At 36.7% G+C, this 15665-nt stretch overlaps 2 protein-coding genes and 1 long non-coding RNA gene across 3 annotated transcripts; 2 read left to right on the top strand and 1 right to left on the bottom strand.

Moving 5' to 3' along the window:
* Positions 1-207: 207 nt before the first annotated feature.
* LOC126817925 (zinc finger protein 664-like) lies at positions 208-9799 on the top strand. The gene is made up of 2 exons (XM_050545101.2): positions 208-439; positions 7163-9799. Exons 1-2 carry the CDS (start codon positions 434-436, stop codon positions 8528-8530), a joined length of 1374 nt encoding a protein of 457 aa, XP_050401058.1. The 5' UTR covers positions 208-433; the 3' UTR covers positions 8531-9799.
* Positions 1008-1898, top strand: LOC130012490 (uncharacterized). Its single transcript, XR_008787927.1, has 3 exons — positions 1008-1121; positions 1561-1653; positions 1797-1898. It is a non-coding gene; the product is annotated as an uncharacterized LOC130012490 (long non-coding RNA).
* Positions 9800-12930: 3131 nt separating the features above from the next.
* Positions 12931-15068, bottom strand: LOC126818572 (zinc finger protein 239). The gene is made up of 2 exons (XM_050546036.2): positions 14695-15068; positions 12931-14125 (listed from the first exon to the last, which is right to left on the bottom strand). The coding sequence occupies exons 1-2, from the start codon at positions 14695-14697 to the stop codon at positions 13100-13102; spliced, it is 1029 nt and encodes a 342-aa protein (XP_050401993.1). The 5' UTR covers positions 14698-15068; the 3' UTR covers positions 12931-13099.
* Between the last annotated feature and the right edge of the window lie 597 nt (positions 15069-15665).

A 15665-nucleotide genomic window follows, 5' to 3' on the forward strand; every position in this document is an offset into this window, starting at 1 on the left:
CAGTAGCCCAGTTCGGAGCATTTCATTTCCTAAATAAGGCACAGGTAAAATTAACTGTGGGCTTTTAAAGTCATGAAGCACGTGTATCATGCACTGACCTGTGTTGTTTATCAGTTGCTTGGATTGATTAGATCCAGTACTCTATTCAATATACAACCGGATCCGCACATTTCTTTTCCGTATCCGTTTTCTACCGGAAATGAACGTCTGAAATAAAACAAAACAATTCTTCCTCTTCGTGAATAATACTAGATCTTTGTGTCATCTGGAGAATATCTTCTCTAGGGTTAGGGTTCGGGTTAGGTTTATAAATTACATGTCAAACGTACAAATTGAAGCTGTAACAACGGTGGATTGACCATTTACTTGGTTAACTGTAGCAGAACAGTATACCTGAACATTTTGTTGGTTAAATGTAGCAAAACTCCACAGAATGATGGTGAGTCTCGACATAGAGCACACTGATCAGCAGTAAATATTTGCTAGGCCGTTATAGTTTTTTTGGGGGGTGTGTCCCATTTTCTATAGGATAAAATTCTATAGTATTCATAGAATTTTGGGGGCCTGTAGGAAATAACGGCCCCAAATATTCTACAGTTTCTGTAGCGCACATCCTATAGTTTTTCCTACAGATTTATGACAAAAGTTCTATAGGAAAATACTATAGTATTCTATAGGGTTTTTTTTTTGCACTTTCTGTAGGAAATTCTATAGTTATGTATAGGAATGAATACTATAGTATTCTGTAGTTTGGAAATTGGACCACTATAGTTTTCTGTAGGAATGGGTACTATAGAATTCTATAAACTTTTTATTTTATTAAATCTTATTTTGGGAATAAAACTATAGTTGGTCCATGATTTCTTCTAAATTGATAAGCTTATTATTCTCTCATGGATTCTTCTAAATTGATAAGCTTATTTTTTCTCTCATGGATTAATCTAGCGATGCCAAACGCCGCTAGAGGCGCTGGCTGTCCTATTATTGGTGTGCTAAAAAACCTGACCGAAAAATGTACCGTTTCTACTACGGGGTCTTATGAATATTCAGGAAGTCAAAACGTGGTCACGTGGCACTTTTCCGGAACCTGGTGAGCTGAAGTTAGCGGACTGCCATAGCAGGTAAGATTTTGATCGAATTTTCGCTTATTTTTCTTGTTTTTAATTTTTAAATGTAATAGAAACTTTGAAAAAAAGAGCATTCCGCTCGAGATATCGACATTTTTGGATAGCCTGGTATATATTTTGTATAGTTTGAGCTTTTGTTTTGCCAAAATCCCCCGTAGGAATTGGCAATAAGACGGAAAGTAGAACCGGGGAAGAATCAGGGAAAGACAACTCTTGGTAGGTGCGTGTATGGGATCAGACCACAATGAATGATTTATTTTTTTTTAACCCAACTTTTGCAAACTTAAGTGTGAACTATTTAGATGTTTTTGCAAATTTAATAACATTACTTGTAAAAAAAAATGGACTTTTGAGAAAAATATATCCCCAAATATTGAAATAAGACTGACTTGGCATAGGCAAAATGAAAATGTGTTTCTCATTTATTTTAAAGCTTATATTTACTATGGAAGAAGAGTATTCACAACCATTATTCATAACAGATTCTGAGGAGAGTGAAAAGGAAATTGGAGAAAGTGAATCTCAAGTAAGGAATTTCAATCTGTACTTTAGGACAATTATTATACTATGTTTATTTGATGCAGCACTCTTTTATTATAACTTTAAAAAACATAATCGGAAGAGGCCAGGGATTATATTGCTCTGTACCAAATCAATTTTATTTTCCAGGCACAGACACAAGCTCCAAGATTCATGCCACTTTTCACTCCACGCTTTAGTTCTGAGAATACAGATTCTGATGACCAAAGTTTAAAAATTATTTTGTCATGTGTAATCCCTGTGATTTTTTAAAGTTTTGTTTTGTAGTTGGTAAATTATTTTGTCATGTGTGATCCCTGTGATTATATCATATATTGTTAATTTCTTAAAGTTTTAGTTTTGTTTAGTAGTTTTCATATGATTGATGTTGATCATGATACAGTTTTGTTTTCTGCTATTTTTTTTACAATGTATGCTTTAGCATTGATATATTTATCTGTTTATGGGATATTAAAAAAAATATTGTTACTCATTGTTGCAAGCTAGCATATTGTGGATTTATTTTTTCTTAATAATTTATAACCATAGATATTTGTTTAATAATGTATCATTACATACAATTATGTATATTTTTTTGTATATGACTTCGATGACGTCCAGCCATGTATGCCAAAAAGTTTTATTAGGTTTGTTAAGAATATATCTATTTAAGAATATATCTATTTATTAGCCATGTGCCTTTAGCATTGATATTTTTTATCACTGTATGCAATTTTTTACTCATTGTTGTACATCTTTTTTTTTTTAAATTTTATAACCAGAGATATTTGTTATTTATAGAGAAGGGGTGATTCTTTCTTTAATAATGTCATAACATTCGATTACTTATACATGTAACTTTTTGTATTTGCATATGACTTTGATGACGTCCAGTCATGCCAAAAAAGAAATTATTTTGTCATGTGTAATCCCTGTGATTATATCATATATTGTTAATTTTTTTAAGTTTTATATTTTTGGTTTTGTAGTTGGTAGTTTTCATATGATTGATGTTGATCATGATACACAGTTTTGTTTTCCGTTATTTTTAGATTTAGGTCATAAGTTTTCACCCAGAAAAATTCTGTTATTTATTTATTTTTGTTGATTTTAAGTTTTATTGATTTTGTTAATTGAAATAAAGATATTTTTATTGATCATAATACTTGTGATTTTCCATTCCTGAAACAACTATTTTTGTCAGGTAAAAAATGAACGCTGTCTGTGTGTTTTGCATGTGTATGTATCCAGGAAAAGACTGTGAGTATTTTAATAGCCTCTAGACCTACAGGGGGGTTGGATGGCTGAATGGTTAGCGTGCGCGCGCTGTATCATAAAGTCTGTCATTGAGTCGACTGGCGTGGTTTCGAATCCCCGGTTGTACGTGACAAGGAGTAGGGTCGCCTGTCCAACCTCGTGGGTTTTCTCCGGGTCCTCCGGTTTCCTCCCACTGCTAAAGACCCCTACGCGCAAGCGAATTATTGAAATAAAATTAAACCATATGTTAGTCCCGAAATGACCTAGTTTGTGTCGAGTGGACGTTAAACCCCATTTCTCTCTCTCTCTCTAGACCCACAGTTGACCCGTGACCTTACACTTTCTGTATGACCTTGACATGGTATAGTCAAAAAATGCAATTCGAGTAGCTGATGCCTAATAAAAAAACACGATAACAATGTGAAAACATTATTTGTGTATCTATCACATCAAAAAACGGGTTGGGTAAATATTTCAAAGCCCTGGGACTTCTACATGGTTTGTTATTAACTATCACGTCATTTTTTTGCTGTGACCTTGAACGAAAATTGTCTCGGTCGTAAGTTTGAGAGTCTGTAGCATACACACTATATAACCGAAGAGTCTCCCGATAATTTGATTCAATCCAGTACATCTTGAACTTCAAATTCGGCAAGTTTCGTGGATCTACCTATTATAGTGTCTGAGATATTAGCTTCGGTCAGGTTTTTTACATTTTAAAAAAAAAACGTATTTTGGTGCCTCCAATTCGCGGTCTTCAAAATGCCATAACTTTTTTAATTTTCAATATTTTTTCAAAATTCTTTCAGATTATTGAATCTAAATAGTTGACGCTTGCAGTGCAATAATCATATTAGAGACATTTTGTGTATTTAAAAACCCTTTGGCAACGCTAATTAATCTGAATTCTGTTGATGATTCACCAGCCGGAACCATGAAAAATTCTTTTCTTGGTAAAACTGAAATATAGGGAAAAAAATAGGTAATAAAGTTAAATAACAAAATCACATAAATCTTATCTAAAGTAATTTAATATTATTGTTAAGAAAGTAATAAAGTATACTTATCTTTCTATCTTTAATCAAATCTGTGAAAAAACACCACCATTCTCTTCAGTTTCTTGTTAATACTAACATATTAAGTTGTTATACACTGAATTTTTGAATTTTAAATTCAGCCAATGGCCAAACAGATTTCAAGAGAGGGTTAAGAGATGAAGTTTGTTATCTAGACTGAGCCCTGCAAGATGGCGTCCAACGATGATTTGCTATCCAGCATTGGATTTGACAAGTACCCCTATGATTTGAGCACTGTAACCAAACTACCCATGGCAAAAATCACAAATAGGCTTATACTAGGCATTGTGAATAAATTCCTGACAACTACGGAGCATCGGTCTATCATAACTGCTTTACATGGCGATTGTGTGTGTGTGAAGTTTGGTCACAAAGACATTCAAAATAAAATGGTCAGACTGGAGACAAAAACTAGGAAGCTAGGTAAAAGTAAGGCTAAGTCCAAAAAATCTATAAAATCATACCACGATTTTCTTGACACCCCATTTTCCCCGGCATAGTGGATGAGATTCCATCGGCAGATACTAGTGGAATCAATTTCATAAATAGAGAGACTCAGACATCTGCCAATGCGACCTTGACTGCTTTAATTAGTAAAAAATAAGTATTTGCAGCAATCGTCAAAGTGTCATCAAAAAACAATCGTCCGGTTAAAAATCGACTTAGTACGACTAGAAAAGAAATGATCCGCATGAAGTCTAATAATGAAAAAAAATAAAAAAATTTAAGCATGGCAAAATTGTTATATCCTCAAAAATCGAACATGGCCAGAAATATGCCCCATTTAAGAATTATCCTACATAGTAGAATGGAATATTTGTTAGTTACAACACTTAAAGGCTAAAATAACAGTAACATGTGATGCATGAAAACAATTACATGTCATTTCGGTCCCGCATCATTTCTGACTTACAACATTTCTGACTCCCAAAAATATGGTAGATGATGTCGAGTGACGTTTCTGACTCTGTGTTCAAAATATTTTGTATATGTATGGTTAAGAATTGCTCTTGAATTACGGCACAAGATAGACTTTTAAATGGTAAACTATAGCCCCGTTTGCATTTGGCCGCAATAAGCGTGCTGTTCTGGGCACAGTACCAAGCTGCGATAAATTTCAAGAAATTGACCCGTTTACATTACTCTAAAATAACCCGTCTCAGAACCATGCCAAGCATGCTAAATGTGGAACTCTTCACAGAAGAGAGGGGATCACGTGACTAAGTGGGTAAGACGCTGGCTCGCTAGCCTTGAGGTCGGGTGTTCGATCCCTGCATTGGCCGAGAAAGTTCATCCAGATTTTCCGGCGTGGTCCCCCCTTGTCAGTGGTGCAGGACGGAGGGCCTGACAAGGACGCCTGTCTAGTCCTTCGGATGAGACAAAAAACCGAGGTCCCGTGTATACATTGGAATGCACGTAAAAGATCCCTTGGCAGTTGGAATTCGATATAAGAGTAGGCGATAGTGCTGCTGCTCTGGCAAAATTTCCCTCATAGCACACTGTGTGGCGTATGCCCGTCTTCATTAGCCCAGTATAGGAGCAGAATAGTAGGACGTTAAACACCATTTCATTTCATTTCACAGAAAAGTTAATTTCAGTCCCTATACAAATTACCCAGATGAAAACAATCATGATGGTTGATTTTGTTTGAGCAGCCATTTTGATACAATGTAGAACTGATGACAGAGCTGTCAAAGTTTGCGGGAAAAAAGGTCAAGGTTCATTTGGCACTTGCGCAGTAATCCAAGCTCAGACCGGTTAGCGTTTACACTACGAAAATTTAAAGCAAGCCGGTCCTGGTACCATTCCGAGACCACCTTACTTCAGTGGGCCAGATTGGCACCGAACCAGGCGCGGCACGCTTACGTTTGACCCGTTTACACTACAAAAAAGCGAAGTGTGCCGCACCTGCATGATACCGTGCCTGGTACGCTTAAAATTTGTAATCTAAACGGGGTTTATAAAGCTATTTTGTTTTTTAGTCTTACAAAAAGAAATACATCTAGGAGATAACTAGAACTTGAAACAGCAATCGAAAGTGTTTTCAAGTCAGACATAAGCTCGTACTTACCATAAAAATATTCATTTGATATTCACAAATTAGACAATAGAAATCATGGTACTGATTGACGATGGACGTACTGTACATTGGGTCACATATGTTTAACTAGCCCTAATAGTATAAAATTAACTTATTTTTATGATGTTACATGCATTAATAAAGAAATCGAGTTTGCCAGGTGAAACTAAAGGCATCCAATCGTAGCTAAAAACAAGCACTTCAGTATATATCAGAGTTTTTAGCTTTGTTCTCATAAGGCCTGTCATTGAGTCAACTGACCTGGTTTTGAATCCTCTGTTGTTCGTGACAAGGAGTAGGGTCGCCTGTCCCACCTCGTGGGTTTTCTCCGGGTCCTCCAGTTTCCTCCCACTGCTAAAGACCCCTACGCGCAAGCGAATTATTGAATTAAAATTAAATCATAAGTTAGTCCTGAAATGACCTAGTTTGTGTTGAGTGGACGTTAAACCCCATATCTCTGTCTCTCGTCTCAAATATGCCCCAAAAATGGGTAATTTGCTACGCGGAAGATTGTTTGAACGTGAAAATATATCCAGCTCTTGAGAGAAGGTATACAGATGTTTTGCCTTTTATTTCTCTGTTAGTCTTACCTGTTAATCTTACTGATTTTAAAATACATGACACAATAATGTCAAGACCATTGTTGATGAAAAATTTGATCTAAAACCCTCGGACAAAATTGAATTTGGGGGAAAACCTATGTACTTTCGAGTTGCTGGTGAAATCAGAATAATTGTTGTCAAAATTCAAACATGATTAACCTTAAACTTGTATTTAATAGTTTAACTATGAAATGAAATAGAGCACAAACCTGGCATCTCTGATTGTGTCCTGCCAAACCATGGAACAGTTATTGAAATAATATAATTTCAATTAACGTTTATATATTACAGGATGCTGATGATGTTATAACTTTTATATATTACAGGATGCTGATGATGTAAGAACTTTTATATATTACAGGAAACTAATGATGTTATAAATTTTATATATTACAGGAAACTAATGATGATATAACTTTTATATATTACAGGAAACTAATGATGTTATAACTGTTATATATTACAGGAAACTAATGATGATATAACTTTTATATATTACAGGAAACTGATGATGTTAAAACCTTTCATCAATGTGTTGTTTGTGATGAGATTTTTCAACAACATGATGATTTAGAAAAACACACAAAAGTACATATTAAAGAAGAGAAAACTGATGATTTAGAAGACTATTTTCATGTTAAAGAAGAGAAAACTGATGAGATAGATGAATATTGTCATGTTAAAGAAGATAAAACTAAAGATGTAGATGAATATTGTCATGTTAAAGAAGAGAAAACTGATGATGTAGATGGATATTGTCATGTTAAAGAAGAGAAAACTGATGATATTGAAACTGTTTATCAGTGTAATTTATGTGATGAAGAATTTAAATCTGACACTGGTTTAGAAAAACACTGTGAAATACATGTTAAAGATGAGAACATGGAACATGTTACACAAAATAATGAGACACATTCTCAGAAACAAACAGACATAAAGACACCTGAAATACTTTATAAATGTGATGTTTGTAGTAAATCATTCACAACCAAGTACAATCTACACAGGCACGCCTGGATTCATACTGCAGAAAGGCCTTATAAATGTGATGTTTGTAGTAAATCATTCACAGATAATAGTTACTTACAGAAGCATAAGGGGATTCATACTGCAGAAAGGCCTTATAAATGTGATGTTTGTAGTAAATCATTCCGAGATCGTGGTGGGCGGCAGCAACACATGAGAACCCATACTACAAACAAACCTTATAAATGTGATGTTTGTAGTAAATCATTCATCAAAAGCAGTCATCTACAGAGTCACACAAGAATTCATACGGGTGAAAAGCCTTATATATGTGATGTTTGTGGTAAATCATTTACAGAGAATAGTTCTCGACGGAGGCACATCAGGATTCATACCGGCGAGAAACCTTATAAGTGTGATGTTTGTAGTAAATCATTTTCAGACACTAATTACCTACAAAAGCACATGAAAAGCCATACTAAAGAGAAACTCATTACATGTGATGTTTGTGGAAAATCGTTCAATGACAAGAACTATGTTAAGATACACATGAGAATTCATACCGGTGAAAAACCTTATAGATGTGATATTTGTGATAAATCATTTACATACATCAGCTGTTTTACCACACACATGAGAAATCATTCTGGGGATAAACCTTATAAGTGTGATGTCTGTGCTAAAGCCTTCGTTCAGATTAGAAATCTTCAGATTCACATCAGAAATCATACTGGCGAAAAACCTTATAAGTGTGATTTTTGTAGTAAATCGTTTTCTAGAATTGATGGTCTACACAGACATACAAGGACACATACCCGAGAAAGACCTTTCAAGTGTGATGTTTGTAGTCAATCGTTTTCTAGACGATATGAAGTACGAAATCATGCAAGAACACATACCTGAGAAAAACATTTTAAATAGGATGTTTGTAGTCAATCGTTTTCTAGACGATATGAAGTACGAAATCATGCAATAACACATACCTGAGAAAAACATTTTAAATAGGATGTTTGTAGTCAATCGTTTTCTAGACGATATGAAGTACGAAATCATGCAAGAACACATATCTGATGAAAAACATTTGTGATAAATTGTTTACCTTGAATTCTGCTACGCAACCACAAAAATAAAAAATCATACCTAAATGTATAATTGTGATTATTGATGCATCTGTTAAATGGGGTGGGGGTGGGGGGCGAATGGTTAGATCATGCACGCTGTATCATAAGATCTGTCATTGAGTCAACTGGTGTGGTTTTCATTCCTCAGTTGTACATCGCCTGTCCAAACTCGTGGGTTTTCTCTGGGTCCTCCCATTGCTAAAAACACCTACGCACAAGCGAATTATTGAAATTCCCCAAGGTCTGTCATTGAGTCAACTGGCGTGGTTTCTATTCCTCGATTGTAGGTAATCAGGAGAAAGGTCGCCTGTCCAACCTCGTGGGTTTTCTCTGGGTCCTCCCACTGCTAAAAGCACATACGCGCAAGAGAATTATTGAAATAAAATTGAACCATGCGTTAGTCCTGAAATGACCCAGTTTGTGTCGATTGGACATTAAATCCCATTTCTCTCTCTTGTTAATCAGATTTGTGGTCTGTAAAGTTGCATTGAAATTTATACAGGAGAAATAAACCTTTTAAATGCAATGTTTGTGGTAGATCATATACCTTGTATTCTGCTCTAATCACAAACCAAAGAAAAAGTTTTAAATGTGATTTATGTGGTAACCTTTACTTATAAATTTCAAATTGTTCTGAGCATAGTTATGAGAGAGAGAGAGAGAAATGGGGTTTAACGTCCACTCGACACAAACTAGGTCATTTCAGGAGTAACATATGGTTTAATTTTATTTCAATAATTCGCTTGCGCGTAGGGGTCTTTAGCAGTGGGAGGAAACCGAGGACCCGGAGAAAACCCACGAGGTTGGACAGGCAACCCTACTCCTTGTCACGTACAACCGGGGATTCGAAGAAATGAAATGGGGTTTAACGTCCTTCTGTTTTGCTCCGAACTGGGCTAATGAAGATGGCCGGGGATTCGAAACCACGCCAGTTAACTTAATGACAGGCCTCATGATACAGTGCGCACATGCTAACCATTCGGCCATCCATCCCCCCTAGCATAGTTATGCGTATTTAAAGTTAGAAGAAAATAAATGAAATTGTTTTGTTTTCTGGTGTGATATTTTATTGTGTTTTTAGAGACGATTGAATTGGGGTTTTAACGTCCTACTGTTCTGCTCCGACTAGGCTAATGAGCATATGTCACATAGTGTTCTACTCTTATATTGAATTCCATCTGCCAATAGATCTTTTATATAAATTTAAAGTAGGGTCGCCTGTCCAACCTCGTGGGTTTTCTCCGGGTCCTCCGGTTTCCTTCCACTGCTAAAGACCCCTACGCGCAAGCGAATTATTGAAATAAAATTGAACCATGTGTTATTCCCGAAAAGGCCTAGTTTGTGTCGAGTGGACGTTAAACCCCATTTCTCTCTCTCTCTCTATAAATTTAAATGTGTACACTGAACCTTGTTTTTTTTTTGTACCATCTGAAGGACTATAGTATGGATAAAGCCGGATAAATGACTACCGTTCAATAAGACTGCTCCCATATTTCACAGAACACAATATATATATTCGTCTTTTTGTCTGTTTTGAACTATTTTACAGAACTTAAGAATAGAACCATTGTTACATCAATATGTTTTCGTCTATTTTACAGACCATAAGAACAGAAGCGTTAATGGGCGGGACTACCGCTATCTTTGTTATCCAGTTTTATCTATCAATATATAGAGAGAGCGGGAGATGGAGTTGAATGGCCACTTGACACAAACACCATTTCTCTCTCTCTCTCTCTCTTTCCCCATATACTCTTGGCCCAATGCCATACATGTATATTCATGGAATGTTTTATTGTAGATTAGTCCCAAAATGACCTAGTTTAAGTCAAATGGATGTTAAACCCCATCCATCCATTAGAAAAACATGTCTCAAAGGATTTTACGATCAATTGCTTGAAACCCCTCTACTACCCAACTGATTGTCATGCCTCCTGAAACCTCTCCACTATCCAACTGGCTGCCATGCCTCCTGATTGGCACCCAGTTTGAGTTTTCTTCTTGCAGCCCCTTTTTGTGGAGGTATTTATATTTATTTATATCAAATCATTACATGGTGACCATGTTTTAATTTGTTTAAATCTCCACCATCTGATAATCTCGAATTTGAATAAATAATTATAATGTTAGAGGTTGACCAAGTTGCTCGAACTCTACGGTAGATTTGGGACATGTATGGAATTGCACATGTTTCACATGTTGTATGCCACATGGTGCTGTACAAGGATGATTTGGGACACGTACGGTGTGGCACGTTTCATATGGAGCTGTAGATGGGAGATCAAACTATGCAACCGGGAACATCTCTGCTAAATTAGGACTGCATCTTACCTACACTTGTGCTATGATGTGACTCATCCACCACCAAATACGCTAATCTACAACTTGCCCATAACAGCAGCTAAATCTAATTATAGCCAAATACTTAATTATATCCAATGGGATCTACACAATAATTAATTAATTACTTTTTTAAAAAAAAATTTATTCACAAAACATACAGTCAAACAAATATAGATACATACACGTGTATATGAAAAGTATAATATATATGGATACAAAAGAGAGAGAGAACATATTTGTGGATGGTCGAGTTTTTTTATATCACATGTTCACAGCTTGTCATTGAGTCTAGCGTATGGTTTTGATTCCCCGCCATAGGTGATGAGGGGTAGGATCGCCTGTCCAGCCTCATGGGTTTGCTGGACATTAAACCTCAAATAAAATTGAACCATATTTTAGTCCCTAAATGACCTAGTTTGTGTCAAATGGAGGTTAACCCCATCCATCCATCTCTCTATGTATATATATCAATAGATGTATGAAGTTAAACCGTAGTAGTGTTAATATAGAAAAAATAAATGTTAAAAATGCCTAAAGAAAGAACTATTGTATGTCTTGACAAGCTCAGGCAAAACATGTAGACAATTAAACAATAGTACATGTACTTTTTCTTAAGCATTTTTAACCTTTATTTATATATATATATATATTAGCACAACCGTAAAGCTGCACTAACGATGAAAAGATAAAAGGTATGCCGATACAAACTGATTTCAACACTGGTTTAATAACATTTTAACATTTGAAAATACTTTTTGTCCGTCTTGGGACTATTCATAAATATATCTATAGTCAGGGACATGAGTACCTTTAAAGACTATTGATCACCCTAATTTGGTTTGAATAAAAGCAAACGCTAATACCTCTCAAATATCATGCAAACAGACAAAGGCTTTTGACAAATTTCCTAGCATGAAAAACAGGATGAATAGCTATGGATTCCCGAGCATGACAACACAGCAGAACACAGTAAATCACAAGGGATTCCTTGGCATGACAGTACAACAGAACACAGTAAATCGATAGGGATTTCTAGCATGACAAAACAGCAGAACATAGTGAATTGATAGGGATTCCTATCATGACAACACAGTAAATCATTAGGGATTCTCTAGCATGACAACACAGCAAATCGCTAGAGATTCCCTAGCATGAAAATGTAGTTGAACACAGTAAAAGCTAGAAATTTAATCCACAGAAAACATTTTCCATCAATATGAGTTCTCATGTGCCTTTGTACATGAGCTATTATAAACATCACATTTTTCTACAGTATGGGTGGATGGCCGAATGGTTAACACGTGCATGCTATATCCTACGGTCTGTCATTTAGTCAATTGGCGGGGTTTCGATTCCCTGGTTGTTCGTGACGAGGAGTAGGGTCACCTCTCCAACATCGTGGGTTTTCTCTGGGTCCTCCCGTTTCCTCCCACTGCAAAAGACCCCTAAGCGCAAGCGAATTACTGAAATAAAATTAAACCATATGTTAGTCCCGAAATGACCTAGTTTGTATCGAGTGGACGTTAAACCCCATTTCTCTCTCTCTCTTTTTCTACAGTAGAATGAGTTCTCAAGTGTTTCTTTAGAGGAGTACGGCCAGCAAATGATTTACCACAAACATTACACCCATAAGGTTTTTCCCAAGTATGAATTCTCATGTGCAGTCGAAGCTGCATTGGCCGAGAAAGTTCATCTCGATTTTCCGGCGTGGTTTCCCCTTGTCAGTGATGCAGAAAGGAGGGCCTGACAAGGACAGCTGCCTAGTCGTTCGGATGGGACGAAAAACCGAGGCCCCGCGCACACATTGGCGTGCACGTAAAAGATCCCTTGGCAGTTGGAATTCGATATAAGAGTAGGCCGTAGTGCCGCTGTCTGGGCAAAATTTCCCTCATAGCACACTGTATGGCGTATGCCCGTCTTCACTTAGCCCAGGTTAGGAGCAGAACAGTAGGACGTTAAACTCCATTTCATTTCATTTCATTTCACATACAACACATTTAAAAGGTTTTTATCTTGTGTGAGTTCTTTTGTGAATTTGTAGATAGCTACTCCTGGTGAATGAAGCACTACAAACATCACATTCATATGGCTTTTCACCGGTATGAATTCTCATGTGCTGCCGAAGCTGTCCCGCTTGTCCAAATGATTTACTACAAACATCACAATTATAGGGTTTTTCACCGGTATGAATTCTCTTGTGTCTTTGTAGATCACTGCTCTTGGTAAATGATTTACTACAAACATCACACTGATAAGGTTTTTCGCCAGTATGAATTCTCATGTGAAGTCGCAGTCGACATGTGCGTCGAAAGGATTTACTACAAACGTCACATATATAAGGTTTTTCACCCGTATGAATTCTCATGTGCAGCTGAAGTTGACCTGTTCGTCCAAATGATTCATAACAAACATCGCATTTATAAGGTTTTTCACCCGTATGAATTCTCATGTGTTGTTTAAGTTTACCCTTTTCTCCAAATAATTTATTACAAACATCACATTTATAAGGTTTTACGCCCGTGTGAATTCTCAGGTGTCTCTGTAGACTACCACCTTGAGTGAATGATTTACTACAGACATCACATATATAAGATTTTTCTACTGAGTGACATTTGTTAGAATCTTTTTGATTTTGTAAAACAGACTCTTCTTCTTTAACATGTTTTTCACAGTGTTTTTCTAAATCAGATTCTAATTTAAATTCTTCATCACACAAATTACATTGATAAATGGTTTCAATATCATCAGTTTTCTCTTCTTTAACATGACAATATTCATCTACATCATCAATTTTCTCTTCTTTAACATGATAATATTCATCTACATCATCAGTTTTCTCTTCTTTAACATGACAATATTCATCTACATCATCAGTTTTCTCTTTTTTAATAAACTTAACTTGACAATATTCATCTACATCATCAGTTTTTTCATCTTTAACATGTATTTTATTGTGTTTTACTAAATCTTCATATTGTTGAAAAATCTCATCACACACTGTACACTGATGAAAAGTTATAACATTATTAGTTTCCTGTAATATATAAAAGTTATAACATCATTAGTTTCCTGTAATATATAAAAGTTATAACATCATTACTTTTATGTAATACTAACAGGATACCCGGCTTCGCTCGGGGGTAATAACTCCGAAACCGGAAGTGGTAGACTAACGCCACATGGCCTATGTTACTCCCCGGTCCGAGCTACCCCTATACCCCAAATTTCAGACCCGGGGCAGACCTAGTGTAGCCGCCAACCCCGAACAGACAGACAGATACCCGGCTTCGCTCGGGGGGGGGGGGGGGGGGTCATAACTCCGAAACCGGAAGTGGTAGACTAACGCCACCTGGCCTATGTTACTCCCCGGTCCAAGCTACCCCTATACCCCAAATTTCATACTCGGGGCAGGCCTAGTGTAGCCGCCAACCCCGAACAGACAGACAGACAGACAGACAGACAGACAAACGACAGTCACAAATATATATATAGATATAAAAGTTATAAAATCATTAGTTTCCTGCAATATATAAAAGTTATAATAATGTGTTGGTTGTTTTGGGTAAATCTATCGCTCATAGATGATGATAAAAATCAACTCACCATATTTGTTGATGATTTGGCCTACATCTGAACTCTGCAGATACGATACAAGTTGATATAACGTATCACAGCAAAGTCATGCAATTGGTACACATCAGTCTTCATCTTCAAGGGGACCTAGTATATTGATGTATAGAGGTATATTGAATAAATTGACATCAAATAAAGAAAACAATTAAACGCCTTTATTCGCTATCCCATGTTCATTTCCGGAATAAATTTGTGGATAGTTGCATATTGAAATACGCCATGGATCTACCCAACACGAATAACTCGTAATTTATATATCTCATTCACGTCTCATTCAGATGACGTCAATCAAATAGAAATGAAATGAAATGGGGTTTAACGTCCTACTGGTTTGCTCCTGACCTGGGCTAATGAAGACGGGCATACAACATACAGTGTGCTATGAGGGAAATTTTGCCTGGGCATCGGCGCTACAACCTACTCTTATATCGAATTCCAACTGCCAAGGGGGGATCTTTTACGTGCATGCCAATATGTACACGTCCCATCCGAATGACTAGACAGCTGGCCTTGTCAGGCCCTCCGTCCTGCATCACTGACAAGGGGAAACCACGCCGGAAAATTGGGATGAACTTTTTCGGCCAATGAGGGGATCGAACACCCGACTTCCAGGCTAGCGAGCCAGCGTCTTACCCACTTAGCCACGTGATCCCCCATGCCAGTAATGGAGGGCCTGGCAATAGACAATATATAGTCGTTTGGATGGGACAAAAGAATGAGTTCCTACGTACACATTGGCGTGCATATAATGAATCACTTGACAGTTGGAATTAGATATAAGAGTGGGCCATAGGGTCCCCGTCCATAAGAAATTTCACTCACAGCACACTGTATGGCGAACAACTAGACAGCTGTCCATGTCCGTTCCTCCATCCTGCATCACTGATACTAGGAATCATGCCAGAAAATCTGGATGGACTTTCTCGGTCAATACAGGGATC

The sequence above is a fragment of the Patella vulgata genome, chromosome 1, assembly GCF_932274485.2.
Source record: "Patella vulgata chromosome 1, xgPatVulg1.2, whole genome shotgun sequence".
Taxonomy (NCBI): Eukaryota; Metazoa; Mollusca; class Gastropoda; family Patellidae; genus Patella; species Patella vulgata.